General features: G+C 33.4%; 1 protein-coding gene across 1 annotated transcript in view; it reads left to right on the top strand.

Moving 5' to 3' along the window:
* The window catches only part of LOC119073539 (zinc finger protein Gfi-1b), a 28325-nt gene extending 18897 nt beyond the window's left edge, over positions 1–9428 (top strand). Inside the window, exon 2 of the mRNA XM_037179086.1 lies at positions 7076–9428. Coding sequence (XP_037034981.1) covers positions 7234–8574 — 1341 coding nt within the window. The 5' untranslated portion in view covers positions 7076–7233 and the 3' untranslated portion in view covers positions 8575–9428. The remainder of the gene's footprint in view (positions 1–7075) is intronic.
* Positions 9429–15775: the final 6347 nt, after the last annotated feature.

The following is a 15775-nucleotide window of genomic DNA, read 5'->3' as shown; positions in this document are numbered from 1 at the left end:
CTTTGAAAAAAAAGTCATAGAAGAAAAAAAAACGGCGTCCGTATAAATGCATTTCGATTAAGCAAAATAAGATGGAAAAACGACCAAAAAAACACGAATCTATAAAAAATTGTCTTACAAATCAGTTAGCTAATTCCAATATCTTACAATCGAGTATTGAGAGGCCATATTTGGATGTAAATTATTCCAATGGATATAATATTGTATGGATGTGCGTAGAATATTTCGTTTTAAAGTGATATTAATCCACATTTAAAGTTGGTTATCGTTTTGTTGTATGGGTGCGCTACTATATGAAGCTGGATGCATAACGTAACATTATAGTTCAAATATTTTGTAAAGTTGCCTTTAAACGGTTGAGCTGCAGGTGCATATGGCATATAAGATAAAATGTCTTTGATATTTTGATTTGCTTCAAAAATAATGAAAGTCTTAAAAAGCACGTTCAACCTTTGCTTTTTGCTTGGATATTTTACCACAAATTTTGTTTGGATGTGACATCAGGATGTGATAATTTGGATGGTTGGATGGTTCGTTTTATTTGATAGTTGTTTCTAATAGAGTTACTGAATGGAGAGAAAATATTAGTAAAGTCTAAAAATGGTCCAAAATTATTACAAATATGTCACAAGGGTCTACAATATAAGGCTTCTGACAACAACATAACTTGTGAAGAACCAGATCTTGGACAGATTGGATTCTGAGGAAAACCAGTAAAGCTCGATCGTTTGCAAGGCAGTCATACATAAAAGTGCTGACCCAGAATAAATACCTTGCCATATTTAACACAAACTATTCCAGATAAAGTAACAAGAAAAACCATAAATTATTTTCGGTGTAAGCCTAACCAACCACTGCGGGAGGCTGCGACAAGTTTTTTGTTTCTCTCCACTATACTTCATAAAGTGCACCTCGCGGTCTCTCATCATAATATAAATTCAGCAAAATTGTGCAGCAGTATAAATGCTTGCTGGATAATAGTTGCACATACATGCTATTCTTTCGTATCACACACAACAAAAAAAAAAATATTTCCTTTTCGAATTATTTTTAAAATGAGTTTGAATGGTTTTTTATCGAGTGTCTGCATTGCGATGTTTACGTCGTTGTGTTATTATATGTTAATAGCTCATGTGTGCACATATATATAGTTGCAGACGCAAGTGCTTCAATTTAAAATATTAAAAAAAATCCAAATGATCAACGGGATCTTATTATTTCAATTACAATTTTAGTGGATAGTTAGTGCTGAAAAATTGAGATTGAAATTGCTTTTGTTCATTAAATTCCTTGAAACAATTTGAGGGCAAGGACGATTGAAGTTTTTCGTTCAGTCAATATTGAAATCGGTTGTGAAGAGGAGGTACTTCATAATCCAAATTTTAAAATAAGTTAATTAAAAAAAAACGAACGAAATTAACGTTTCCATTGCAATTTTAAAATTTCATTCGTAACTCCTTGAGACATGTAGTTTTTCGATTAAATTCTTCATGTTGCAAAGAAATAGTCACACCATTGACGAAATGAACTTTGTTCACTTTTTGTGTAAATTAACAAAATTAAGTTTCAAATACACTCGAAGAACGGCATTCTAACGACCTTGTGCACAACCGAGATTTAGATACAATCAAAGATATTTATCGTTAATAAAATTTATACAAATATTTTAACAGATACGAATAGGTACCATAATCGTGTTGGATTCGTTTCTGCACTTTGTTTTTCTTTGATGAATTAACATTCGTAATAAAGAGTTGGATTAATATGCGTTAAGCATAAACGTAATTAACCTTGAAAGCATTCATCCTTTGATTTTTGTGTAGCTTTAAAAAAAAAGTTACTTACCATAATACGAAGAAATTGTATGTATATGATTTGTTCGTGTTCATCATAAAACATTTGACGGAATAGGGTCATCAAATTGTGTTGTGGTCATCCGAAAATGATGAAAGAATTGTGTTGTTTTTAATACAGTCTAGGTGACTTGAATATGGAACGGCTGGCTGTTAATTGTTGATATGCGATTATTTTTAATCACAATTTGACAAGACATTGTTATGCTCTTTAACATCCATGCAACATCCAAAGATGTTGCTGTGTTCTCGAAATGCTTTATGATTTGATCGAACTATTCAAATTGTAAATGTAAAATTAATGGTGTAAGTACTGAAGGCCAGGACCTAGAAATCATGGATTGAAGTTTGGTAAGGCTGACTAGATTTACAATTTCAGAATCGGAATACTTTATGCGGATCTCATACTTATTTATGCATAATTAACATGAATTCGAAATGAATAGGGTAGACAGATTAGTTGCGAGCCCTCTACAAGTTACGAGCACTGGAAGAAAAAATCGAGTCAACAAGTGCTTGGAAAGAGATAAAATCAGAGAATTGTAACTGACCTGTCTGTAAAACCTGTAAAACAATTTACCAAGGGGAGAAAATAGAAAATTCCAACAAGAGCGAAAGTTTACAGTCAGCGAAGTGAGGGTCGCAATTCGCTCGAGTTGGAATTTTCTATTTGTTTCACTATTGTTCAATTCCAAAACAAAATGACAGTTGCAAGGTATTTCACATAACTAGGAATAAAAGGATGAAAAGGATAGTGTGAATTTTATTGATCCGAGACGAAGCTGTGGTCAATAAACAGACGAAAGCGAGACTTTTCATTTTTATCCCGAGTTACTATCACACGGAAAAGTAATTTCGGACTTTGTCCTTGTGATTTAATAGACTATTACGTCGAAAGAAGTGCTCATAACATATAGCATTGAAAATTTCGTGTTTACCACCCCATGGGAAAAACAAGAGTAGAGAAAATAAAAAAAATCTCTCACCTGAACTGTCATCAGAAAGAGCGTACACAAAACGCCAATTTCTCACCCCATTTGAGTGGCGAAAAGGATGGTTTAAGGCCTCACGGATGAAAACATTTTTTATCCTCATTTGCTGTTTATTGGTGCAAAACTTTCACATCCAACTCTTTACTCCTTTTTCCTCCCAGCAACTCCATGCTCAATTAATCGTCATCAAATCAAATAAAAAAAAAATATTTCCAGATTTTATAGTTCGTAAATTGATCCATCTGTGCGCAATTTATGACTGATATCGTTGTAGTGTGAATAAGTAATACATCTAACGACTTGGTTGCAATTTACGACTGTATGTTGTGTATAGATACAAAAAAGAAGAACCACATCAATATAAATAAAATAAATTATCTCTCTGAAAACGTTTTCCATACAATTTCTTTTTTCGTATTATTATTTTTTGCAGTTAATCATTTTTTTACTCCTTCTGTTATGCTGATGGTAGTTTTGTCTTAAATTGTACAGCAGTGGCTGCTGTTGCATATATATGGCTAATATCACAAAAATTATTTTATTCTTTTTTTTCTGTACGAAAGATGTTTGCCTTCTACTGTGCTGTGTTTTATGTTTAATAATAATACTCATCGCGGATGCCGGAGGGTGTTTGAGAATTTATCGTTTACTTTTTTGTAGGTAAAACGATGTTTTGTTTTTCTTTCGTTGTTTTCTTATGTTTTACTTATAATATATATCTGAAATGCTCAGATGATGATAACGAAGAAAAACTACACATTTGAAAAAAAAAACAAAATAAAAGGGTTTTTAAACACTGTTGCATGAAACGCTGCGGCAATATGCAATATAATGATGCAGCCACAGATGTTGGAAAAATATTGACGGACGAACGCACACACGATGTAGATAATATATATTGAGATAATAAGTGTTGTTCATTTGCCGATCTGTTGGATGTATATAGATAATCGATCTCCTTTAAAGATCTGTTAAGATCATTAACTTGATTGGGCAATTGTTTCGTAGGAATCAGATACTATGAATGTTTTGCCATCAATTTCGTATTCAGAGAGAGGCCAGGAGAAGAAAGAAAAAATTTCATTTCCTTTTCGATCTTAAATTAAAACTCATTAGAAACCGAATAATGATAATGATAAACCAATATATAAATTTACAACTTATGGTGTTGTGGCATTTCTACACATAAGTTAATGTGGTTAACCGCAAACTTCCTCAAGTTACAACAAAAAAAAAAGATCGTTGAAGTGAAGTGTAAATAAATATTTTCTTTTTAGCTGGTTAATAAATAACGAACAGTTTTTTTTGTAGAAAAACTCAATCGCTATATAATATAGCTACTCCATATGTATACTAATTGGATGAGTACAGACTGTACAGTAAACTGAGAAATGCAATCTATAGGCATTTAATGAACAACACGTGGAAGTGAGTGCTTATGCAATCGAGTGTGCAAATTTTACTAACGCAGAGTATTATGTAATATTACTTAATCGTACAAAGTTTCAGTTTGAGTTTCGAGAAGTGTTATCAAAAATCGACAAATTTTATGTGTAGTCATTCAATCGCAGATTTATGGAATAATTAGGTGCTGATTCTGCAATTATAGGATAGAAAAATTGGGTCTTGCATAGCCTGTTCTATTAAAATTGTTCTATGTTATCAAGTTAATACCAGAAGACGTTTATGAGTCATTTACTTACACAAAAAGGGGTACAAAGTTGAAAAAGTCGTGTTTTCGTGTGAATTTTGTTGATCCGAGGCGTAACCGTATTTTTATCCCGAGCTATGGAATGGATCTAACATGCTGAAGGCGTCGACAATAGGGCTTGAAACATGAAAAGTACGGTTTTCAATGCATGTAGCATCAAAAACGTATTGATAGCATGGGTCCTTTCATCTTACTCATTTATTAAAACTATTTCTTCATCGAAAGTTTTCTATAAATTCATCTCACCCAATCATATTGCAATGTATTTGCTATTAGTCTAAACAAATTCTATTCATAGAAAAATCGGTCTCTATGGCCACAATCGTTTGTATATTTGTATTTTTCAACAAAAAAATTGTATCACCAAACTCGCAGAAACGCCTCTCAATACCACAGATATATCACGCTATGATACACATATTTCCATTAATACGAAGAGAGAAAAAAAATCTCATTCATGCCGCACAGTCAATAAGTGCGCGATGTTTATTTTAAACTAAGTTTTTGTTCAGCACTAATAAAATCCGGTACCTCGCTGATTGTTGCACACGCATATATATACTTTCTAAATAAAAACCGAAACCGCGTTACCATTGGCTGTCTATATGATTGTAGGAGGGAAACATTTTATTATTAGTCGTTTAACCAACACATATCAAAGTAATTTTGAAAATTGTTTACTCGAAAAACTTTGCAACATTTTTGACGAATGTGAGACGAGCTGCACATACATTTGTATATTCGTTTTTGGATAATAACATCTGACCAGTCGATGGGTTTCTTATTTGAATTTTTTACATACAATTATTCAAATTACCTTCGGTGTATTATACATTGTTACATTCATTAGTATATTGCTGCATTACAGCACAACTTTGTTATAGTCTTACAAAGTTTGTGAAGTTTTGATGATTTCGAAAACCATCTTGCAAAGTTGTAAAGAAAATTGATGATGCAAATGTTAGACGATGTTTCAATCGAGTTTAATCATTTCGTTGTTTTTACTTATTGCGCGAAGATAAGAGTTTTACGAGAAAAACGATAAAACGATGTGCAAAGCTTTAGAATAAATCTGTTTATCAACTTCTTTGAAGAAACGCAGAAAGACGAACATTGAAGCCGGAGCATTATAATTTGATCGATTCTACTCATTTAATTCATTTTTAAATAATTGTAGTTTTCGAAGAAATCATTTCGAAAACATTACAGTATAAAAGCTTAGACACGTGCATTTGAACGGATTACCCGCAGGTATACCGCGAGTAAACAGATCTAATGCGCATGTGTAAGCTTTTATACTGGAATGTTTTCGAAATGATTTCTTCGAAAACTACAATTATTTAAAAATTAATAGAATCGATCAAATTATAATGCTTCGACTTTATGTAGGAATTTTTCGGATATAGATTTTTTCGCGCCTAGCTTCAGTTTCAAATTTGTAAACTAAAGTCGCTGATTGATTAGAAGATTTTCCCTTCATTAGGACCTACATCTCAAATGCATCTTTATGGATTCCTTTTCACAAAAGATAAGCGAGACAAGTTGTAAAAAACTGAAAAGCTTTTACTTCTTCGACCACTTATTAAATTGAGTGTATTACCAGCACTTCTAGAAGAAGTTATTCTAAGACGATAACGCACACAAGATACACAAAACCACTGCAACGATTAATCTTACATTTTTAAGTTGTACAACAATGCGAAAAGAGAAGAAGTTTTGCTTAAGGAAAATACATTTTAAAGCTAAAGTGAAAATACATTTTCCAGCCTCTAAATCACGTATTGTATTGTCTTTACAATCTTGTGTTCCGAATATCCGAATGCAATCCTTCACATTTTTAGACTGTACAGTATCGTCGTTATGTTAAATATATCTATGTATCTATGTGAAGTAGATGGCTAAGGGATATGAATGTAACGAGAGATTTGTACATTTAGATGGGCGTTGTAAAGAGCCAAATTTTATAAAATATCAGATGAAATGTATGGTTTGCTGACTTTTTGGCTTCTTTTTATACACTTTAGCGTATCTCTTGCTGGCAAATTTCTTTCGTTACTAGGAATATAAAACGGATTGATAATGTGGAAGGTTAAAGTTGCATATATTTTGCATGCAAGCATGAACTTATAACGTATTGCATTTTCTTTCGGATATTTTTTATGATAACAGGCAGGCGGACGGAAAGCTTTTAGAGTTGTGAACGTCTGTAAAATTTGTATGAGAAATTTTCCAGATCCATACTGAATCATGAATATGCTTCACTATTGGAAATTGATGTATTGATTTCGGTTGCAGTGTTTTGCTATTTTTTTCACAACCTTTTTCCGCACCCTATGAGAACAATTTTCAAATCACAGGGCGATGACAATAATTATTTAAATTTCAACTGCTTCAAAAATCCCCCCACAGTTTTTTGCTTTTTTAATTTATTGCCCCATCTAATGTGTCTTCAACTCCCCGAATAGCTTTACAAAATGCAAATGAATGCAATAATAATTTTTTCCTATTTCTCTTTTCAGTTATCATCGCCACAGCATTTTCTTGGAACGGATTCTACCAACGACATAGGAACATTTTCGAAAGCTGTTTATAACGCGAAAATATAAAAAATAAAAGAAATTCTCACATCAAAATTGATTCCGTTCAACACAACGCCATCACCAACGCAACGTACCCCATGACGATGGCCGAGGGTAATGACCCAATGGGGCACAAAAAACCAGAAACCCAACAGGTAAATAACAATCATCCGTACATGATCAACAATAATATGCCGTGGAAACAGCGGAAGCGAAAACGATTGTCAGCCGTGCTGGACAAATTGCATACAAACAATGGAAACGATCCAGCAATTCACAATAATAATCAGGGTGAACCAAGTATTAATTACAAATGTGAATCGAAATCCAGTGATACCGAGGACACCGATAACGATGCCTACTCGAATCTGGCCAGTCCAGTAGTAGCTAGTAATGTTAGCCCGTTGCTGCTAAAAATCGACGAAAACACGTTGAACGTACAAATACCACCGGATTTACGGAGTCCTGCACACAGATACTTTCCAATGCCTTCACCCCTCTTCGAATACTATTTACAAACGAAATATTTACCGGAAATATTTCGGATACGAAACAATTTGTACATTCAGTCACAAATGGCTGATGCTCCACCTCAAGAATTTCCATTGGATTTGTCGATGAAAGGGCAAAAAATTAGTATTCCGAATAGTTTAGGAACGGTACTGACGACGCATCGACCGACCAATCACTATCATCATGGGAGCGTCGGCGTACCGGTTGTGAAAGGTGATGTTGCATCGCCAACAACAAAAGAATCCGTAGCCTGGCGATATAATCTCGATGTTTCGCCGGTCGTTGAAGAAATGCCTCCTGGATCGGATGTTGCATACGTGTGCCCCGTTTGCGGACAAATGTTCAGTCTACATGATCGACTAGCAAAACATATGGCGTCCAGGCACAAAAGCCGAACGAACACAACCGATATATCGAAAGCTTATGTGTGCGAAGTGTGTAATCGTTCGTTCGCTCGCTCCGATATGCTCACCAGGCATATGAGACTGCATACGGGCGTCAAACCGTACACTTGTAAGGTGTGTGGCCAGGTATTTTCCAGATCTGATCATTTGTCAACGCATCAACGTACCCACACCGGCGAGAAGCCGTACAAATGTCCGCAATGTCCATACGCAGCATGCAGGCGTGACATGATTACCAGACATATGCGAACCCATGCTCGATATGATGCACAACGTTTGGCCGAACAGCAGAAAGCCGTAGGCAATGTAACCGTCAAATCAGAATATCAGAGTCCGCAGTATTTGGAGCAGAAACCGTTGATATTACCAAACAATGTGGTGTTGAAGCAAGAATATGAAAGTGAAATGTCGTCACCGTCAAACAGTGGTTTACGAGCTGATCAAATTAGTAATGTACAAGCTGGATCGTTATTACCAAATGCTATTGTAAAAACGGAAAGCACAATGCTTAGAATTCAATAATTTATAAAAATGAACGAAGACTGAATCATAACGTTAAGATATGTTAATAGTTTTTGCGGTTTTAGTTGACGCTGTTCCGGGAATGTTTTTGGGGGCAGCTCATTTTTGTTTGTTTGGTTGTCTTTGTTTAGCCGGTAGAATTTCTGATTAAATTAAGGATTTTTACTTTGTCAATTACAATCCCATTCCTAAATTATTCTTTTTAAGAATCTTCCTTTTCGTTCAAGGTTGTGACACTATTTTTTATACCTTTTAGGAATGTAAGTAATTTATCAAATTTCGAACACAAACAATTAAGTGGATATTATAAGTAGATCGTAAGTTTGGTTGAGAACTGAATGTTAAAATATTATCAGTCATATTGTGCGCTTTTAAACGTTTTTGTTCATTTTAAAAATGAAGTAAAATTTTGATTTCTTATTTCTTAGAGTTAAACCTAATTTATTGTCCACTGAAAAACGGAATCCTATAACGTCTCACTGATGCAGAACTGTTGTAGTACCATCGAAAGTGTTGTTAATCGGATTGTGACTCAAATATTTCAAGCCTTTAATATTACCAGAACACAGAAAGTTTCAAAGCCCCTTTTTTGTAAATAGGTACATCATCCAAAAAATTGACACCGTAAGTGAGCTTCAGAATTTAAACTGTGATTGCATTTGTGAATGAACAAATGAATTACAAACTCAATTTCAATGTGCTCTAATATGAGAATATCGCGAACTGGACAAGTTCAAAGCTGTCTTTGTTTAATCAATTGTCATTTCAACCTGTCGCATACGGATATTCATCTTTTATCGATAACGACGTCCTTTATATAGTAAAATACATGTTAAACAAATTGAAGTACAAGATTTGAAATCAACAGATTAAAAATACTTTACGCGTTGCGGCATGTTTCATTTTCATTTAAATTGCCTAATCTCGTAAAGCATTGTACTTACGAGGTTCCAAGTTGTGTATTTGATAAGTGGGGAATACAGCCCTCCCCTTCGGGAACCTCGGAAGTAATATACTATTGATCGATGGTAGTAATAGACCCGATAATAATACTGGCCAAATGCTTGCCGTCTGTAACAGGTTAAATTTACAGCGCACTTTCGGCGTCAATATTACATGATTGAAAATTAAAATGTGACGATCTGCAAAATTACCAAACGCAGATGATTCTTCATCAATGACAAATGGCAAGCGTGTCGTATTATATACTCGCTAAATCTACTACTTCTTTCGTCTACATACGGATAGTGTTTGAAGTGGCTTAACGCTCTTACACATTGTAAATCCATTAATGGCATACCAAACAATCATCATTTTGTATTGTTGTTGGACATGAGATTATCATGAAAAGATCCGTTGTTCCAAGATAGACTACACAAAAATCTCTTTCACTAAATGCTGAAATCCATTACGTTTATACATTTTTCACCTAACCAACTAGATAAGTTTTCTTTTCATTTAGACATTGGCGTAAGGTTTAGTATGTTGTGTTACAAGTATTGTAATGTTGATTTTTTCAGCACTAGACCCAAGTTTTCCTTACGAGCGGAGCGATACGTGTAACACATCATGCTTTGTGCCAACCGAGAATTGAAATAGACAAATGCACAAAAATTCAGAATTTTCATTGTAAACAATCACTCTTCGAATTTGATCGATCACATTGCTTTGCATTTTTTTAAAACGAATGCTGTAATAACTCATACGAATTTCATTTCAACACTGGTTTGAGTGTTGTAATAAGCCATGAAAACGGGTGTTGTAATTTTGGACATTTCAATCTAGTTATCGATATTGAAATCCGTCGTATTTCAATTCTCGGTGGCACAAATTCTTTTTCAAACATCGAAAACCTGATGCATTTATCATCGCAAAATTATACTATACACAAACAAAAAAAACGAATAATCCCATCATCAGATCTCGCATATTATAAAAATCGTATCAAAAGATTTATTTATTTTGTATTCTTATACGAAACATCTAACCGAAAAGAATAACGAATTAGTTGGATGTAATGATAAATGATTTGTGTAAATAACCTCTGTCCGCGCAGTCACAAAGATTATGATTTTTATCGTTGTTTCAGCAGGAGAAGAAAAAATGCAAAGTGATTGGAGAAATATATTCAAGTTTCCGCAATTAGATATACATGCTGATTGGACTTATCGTTTGTAACCTGCAAACTCTATGAGTAGTTTTATTCTCGTGGTGTATAATGATTTACAACCACTGTAGCAGCAATAAACATTAACCGGAATTTCAATAAATTCTGATGTTAAAGACAAGCGGTATTCTTATCGATTGTGGTATTGTGAACGAATTTATTCAGTTTGCAGAACCAACTTTTTACAAATTTTCCTTCAACGACTCCTCAACGTTTCAATTATTTATGCTAAATATTAGAATCGAAATAAATCGCACGAAAAGTGCACATTGTCGATGCACTTCTTAAATTGTTAAACTCAATCGATCGGTTCAAGCTTTAGACTCGAAAGCTACATCCTGATATCGATTTTCTGGTGCAGTTTGTGTGTCATAAAAATTATATTGTTCGGTGCAGTTGTTGGTATGGTTATACTAGCATAAAGTACGATACTCCCTCACTCACGAATATGTTGCTAACTCGATCTAGAGAATAGGGTCAGTGTATATAAAATAAAGCCGCAACCCGCATTGCATACATACATATACACACACACCCGCTATGCAGTGTCGGTAACAATAGGGTGGCAGAATTTGGGAGACGACATGTATAGTATATAACATAACATGCCGTACTACATGCACTCCATATCTTTCATAATAACACAAAATGTACGGGGTTATGTGCAGCGATTTTTTTTCGGTTTAAATTTTATTTATTGTTCGGACGGGCATGATGACTTGGTCTGGTACGCCGCTTAGCAGACAAACTACTTAATTTAATTTCCTGTATGTGTAGAACCGACGAAAATAGGTCTGAAAACAGGATATAGTTTCGATTAAATGGAATATTCTTGTTAAGTTTCAATCAGACGTTTTCGAAAAATAGTAACTGTTTGCTCGAATTGGTTAAACAATTGACGGAATTTGTCAGATTATTTCAATTTGTGATTGAAAATTTTTAAGATTTAGTCCAGAAATGAATTGGGCTAGAGATCATAGACACACAGACTGAGGCGTGTAGCGGTTATTTTATTCAAAACCATGTTCACCATAGCTTTTCAATTAAAATTTCATTGAAGAGAATTGTTTTACAGTTGACCAACCACCTCAGTTTTGATTTAAATTTTATAACAATTTACCGTCGTAGTAGAAAAAGAAGAGATTTCACCAAACTCTGCATGGATATAGTACGGCAGACGTGGATATTCATTTATGCATAACTAACCATAAACGATAGACTTCGCTTCTATGAATGAAGAACACATACATGTGTACATATATACACTCATATTTACGTACGTACATTATGCACTTGGTCACGTGTCACAGTATATATATGCAGTAGCAGTATATATATCGATGCTCATAACGCAATAACAATAACTGCACTGGAAATTGGTGTGTTGCAATGTATGGTTGAATGACTTTAAATGTACGTTATACTGCGTTTTATAATACCATGGGATTCTAAATGCATAATGCACGACCAGTATAACTTTTGCGTATAAACCTAGTGCAGCATAAACAATATTCCACCCCATTGCGAATTGAATTATTAAGTGTCATAATTCTCTGTTCTATTTAGGGATTATGATTTGATTAGTATTGTGGAATTCACATACCGTAGTCTATTAGTCTAAATATTTTATGCATAGAGTTGCGAAGAACGAAGGCTGCTAAGTATTATGAGAGTTTAGTGGAGTATTAGCAGTGCTAATTTAGCGATAATATTTTTGAATAGGGTTAGCCTTTGAAATAGGAACACACATACAGGAAAGCAAAACGACTAAAGCAAGGGTTTCGGTATTGTTCATTTATCGGTTATTCGTACTGACGACACATTGCAGAATATTCATTTCTATATTATTAACAAAAATCGGACCATAGGGTACAGATCGATCACATTGTAAGAGGTCAGGTCCTGATTCGATTCTTTTTTCTGTTTCTTTAAGCCATTCAATGTGTACCTCGAAGTACTAAATTTGCAAGAGTGATGCTCACAATGTGTTCGCTGTTCTATATGACAAATCTAGTACTTCAAAGTAGAAGAAACAATTTAATGGGGTTTTTATAGTTGCAGGAGAATTATTTAAATCGCAATCCTTTCGACTCAAGGGCATTAAATAATGTCGCAATCGTCACATTAATCTATTTTTGCATAAAAAAAGATCTACCGCATCCAGCGTCACGTCACCATAATTTTATTTAAAGGTCACAATAACAACTGCGCTGTACCAAATAACCTTTCCAGTTCTTTTCAGTAAACGAGGAAAAAAATGTTTTCGTTGAAATGTAACACCAAAAAAACAAAATAAAAATTTCATTAATTGTGCGTTTGCATTTACGTGTATGTAAAGTATAATTTGACGAATTTGTATTCTGTTTTTTGCTTGTTCTGTTGATATTTTTAATTCTTTTCGTTAATTAAATTAGACGAAAAATATTTCTGTGTACTGGACGATTTACAAGAATTTTTTTTCTGAATTACATTGAACATAAAGTTCCATGAATAATTAAATGCAAAATCACAGCTACTATTTAATTCATTAAATCCACTAAATTTAATAAAATGAACATACAATGTTGTTAAAAAAAAAACAGAAAACAGAAAACTTTATATTTAAGCAAAGTGCCAAAAAATTGTGTTAATAATAAATTTAAGAATTTTAAGGAGATGATTTGGCCAGTAAGCTTTGTAATGTACAGTTAAATTCATAAATTATTTTTTATTACAAACAATGTATAAGCTCACGCGTTTGCTCAAAAGACAATATTATTAATGATCTCTGATAAAAGTAGTTTGTTTTGAACAGATTATTTGAATTGAATGTTACGTTTGGGAGCTATGAGAAAGACTATGCTACGATTCGCATTACTAACAAGAACAATGAGATTTTCTTTCGAGTTAATTTTTTTTATTTGACGTTTTCATACTGCAAGGAACTATATGTTGTACCCACTGTTATGCCCAGTCCGAAATACCGATTGTAAAGTAAATGATGTTGTAGAAAGCAAAAAAAAAGATTCATTTGTGTCAAACACAAAGCTTTTTGGCATAAAAAGATTCGTTTTGCATGCAGACAATGAAATTTTCAAGGATAATAGAGTAACTGACATAACGTACTAAACGGTCACCTTCTGTGAAAGACTAATTTTTGGTTTTGTCAAGCTTAATGAAGTGATTTATATGAAAACAAATTTCTTTGAATTTTATTTTTTGGGTCCTTGTGAATTTAGGCTAGACCTTCGCATTCGGTTATTTCAAACTACACTCACCTCTTTTTCTCATCCATGTTCAACGCGTTGTAAAGTTGTCTTATAATAAGACGATTGGGACACTTCAAGCATCGCCGAAACATTCCATTCCATTAGTTTTCTTAGAAAAATTTGATTTATCACTGACAATTAAAATGATCTGTTTGCGAAATCGGAAAAATATTTGAATTGCTCGGTTTTTTTGTTACATTTATCAGAAAAATTTCTATTTGGTCAGTCGGTAATCCTTTAAATAAAATCCTTGATGTCCAAAGAACTTGATAAATCAACACCGGTCCCAAATCGGATTTCATGTACTCGAACTTAATTTTTACACATTTTCCTTGTGTTTTCTCTATTTTTTATGATAAAATTATTTAATATTTTAATTTTAGAATTATTTTAATTTATGCAAAGAGTTTGGATGTGCCGCGTCCAAGTCTTACACAATAATTTTTTTAATTTATGAATGAGAAAACTATATTTATTTGAAAAATATAAAATCTAAGAAATGCGATCACACTGAATAATGTATAAATGTCTTGTGAATGGAATAATTGTATTAATTTATTTAATTTTTTTTTGTTTGTTTTATGTTTGTGTTTTGATTTATTATTATTTTTAAATGTTTGTTTAATTGTATAACATTTGTTTTTGTTTTGTGCATTTCATGAATTTGAAGATTAAAAAAAGGAAGTGAAAATAAAATAGATTTTTTACTTAAAACATTTGCTTTTTGTATTTTCTTTTATTTCTTTCCACATTTACAGTTTCATTTCGCTTAATTAATATGTCCATGGTCATAAAGACATAAAAAAAAACATTAACTTAGTTTCTATAAACTCCTTCAACGCGATGGCTGGCGTTGACATTTATGCGTAGACGGACCAACGTTTTTCGTGTATTACACACAAACTTTGAAATACCACAGTAATTAGGGAAAATCCTGTACACAAAAACAAATTCTGATTCCGGGAATTATAGACCCACAGATGCAGATTGTTCTATTATCGAATGGAATAGTTACATTGGATTCTGCGAAAGTAATTCATTACATAAAGTAACAATTTTTTGATAGAAGCAGCAAGTGATTTACAAGTGTGTTTTCGGCAAGCATTTCGCATAAAAGATTCCAAAAATCAAGTTCTCTCTTTATACGAACAAATTTACTCCCGCGCTCTCTCAAAAATTGTTTTGGAATCTTTTATGTGAGATACCTGTGAAATACCTAAAGCTTCGGTAACTGCCTTTTCAACAAGTGTAGAGTTTGCATATCGGAGCCGAAGGCGAGGTATACAAGTACATTCGTCGTCTGCGAGTGAGTTTGCGACATTTTCAAAGTTACTTCCAAAATATAGAACCGTAAACAGTCCACATGTAATGCATCATATTCGCAGGGGGAAGTCGATATGTTATGATTTGCATGGCGCAGGTAGTAAAATATAAAATTTATATTTACAGTACGTGTAAATACACTTGCTGTGATTATATGCAAAATTGTACGTAAATCCAAGAGTCATAGATTTCATTGTATGTTAAAATTAGGTTAAATGGTCGATTTTCAGTGAATCGTGATTGGAAAACCAATATAGACTACCTGGTAGAAACAGGCGTTCGCACAGGTTTACACTGAATTTACTTTGTAGATGTTATAAATACAGTTCAAATGATCGCTACGTATGTCTATAATTGGAAAAATCTGCTTGATTTGACATGAAACGCAAGGCTCTCAAAGAACAGGTTACGATACTTACTAAGACGAGTTAAACACAAGTTTTGACAAATAGACTGTTAGACA

Source organism: Bradysia coprophila, unplaced genomic scaffold, assembly GCF_014529535.1.
Source record: "Bradysia coprophila strain Holo2 unplaced genomic scaffold, BU_Bcop_v1 contig_138, whole genome shotgun sequence".
NCBI lineage: Eukaryota > Metazoa > Arthropoda > Insecta > Diptera > Sciaridae > Bradysia > Bradysia coprophila.
The sequence above is the reverse complement of the archived record's forward strand: the minus strand, read 5'-3'. Positions and strand labels throughout refer to the sequence as shown.